The following is a 1,044-nucleotide window of genomic DNA, read 5'->3' on the forward strand; positions in this document are numbered from 1 at the left end:
CCTCTAGCAAGAACTGCTGAGCCTCCTGCGATAGCGGATCCCGTTGTATTGCCTGCATACGCCTCAACCTATCGCTTTCAGCCTGTACAGGGAGACAGAATTGCATAGATTTGTTTTGGTTGCAGTTGCTGCTTCTCGATGCAGTCGTACAGTCTGTCAACGCAGGCTAAGATGGAGCAGGCAGCAGCAAGAGCAGCAGAGGCAACAGAGCCGGGTGGGCCCCCTACAACATGCTTGCACCTTACCTTTTTCTGAGCTTCATATTCTTTTTCTAGGAGTTCCATCAACTGCTTCATCGCTGCTCCAGCCTCCGCTGGTTGAGCTGCATCTGTTCCTCTTGGAAGAGTAGCTGCCTGGCGCTCATCTACAGCAGCTTTTATGGCATCTCCAATGACTGGATTCTGTACTCGGATGATGCTCAGGGATGCGGGATCCGCTGTTGCTGCGGCCACCGCCTCTTCTGCGCGGCGCCGGATCAGTGCTTTTACCTGTGCATCTATGGTAGATGTCAATGACGCAGCAGCAGTTCCCCCTGCAGGGGCAAGTGGGGAGGTGGCAGTACTGGAAGCAGGCGCAGAAGATGTGCTTGGGGGTGGCCCATTATTCCCCCCCGCGGGGAACTGAGCGACTCGACCACCGTCCACGACGATGCCTGTATGCAGAGACGGGCAGAGTTGCGAACGATTACATTCCATATGCCAAATAAGTTCACGGTGCACTCAAACGGTGCACTGCAGTATGTGCTGCTGCGTACTTGAGAAATCGAAGGGCAATGTGGCAGGAAGTTGCTGCCGCTGCGGCGTTCGAGCTGCGGGCGCCGGTGCCTGCTGTACCCGCTGTGTACGCTCTTGAGTGGCACCAGAAATAACACGAGAGGCGGCTGTCACTGGAGGTGCAGGGGCTTCGTTGAGAACGAGCAGCATGGCTCCCTCTCCCACCCCCGCCTCCGCTAGAGTCCTCGCAGTGTTCCTGCACAGATGCCCCAGTAACAAAATATATCACAGTGCCAACTTAAGCGGAACTAGGTACTTAAAGGAAGCAGGG

General features: G+C 55.7%; 1 protein-coding gene across 1 annotated transcript; it reads right to left on the reverse strand.

Moving 5' to 3' along the window:
• Positions 1 to 77: 77 nt before the first annotated feature.
• On the reverse strand, positions 78 to 923 carry EMH_0076510 (uncharacterized protein; the record flags this gene model as incomplete). The annotated part of the gene is made up of 2 exons (XM_013499730.1): positions 78 to 652; positions 755 to 923. 2 exons carry the CDS (start codon positions 921 to 923, stop codon positions 78 to 80), a joined length of 744 nt encoding a protein of 247 aa, XP_013355184.1.
• Positions 924 to 1,044: the final 121 nt, after the last annotated feature.

The sequence above is a fragment of the Eimeria mitis genome, genomic scaffold (assembly GCF_000499745.2).
Source record: "Eimeria mitis Houghton genomic scaffold, Emh_scaff4609, whole genome shotgun sequence".
In the NCBI taxonomy this organism is placed as follows: domain Eukaryota; phylum Apicomplexa; class Conoidasida; order Eucoccidiorida; family Eimeriidae; genus Eimeria; species Eimeria mitis.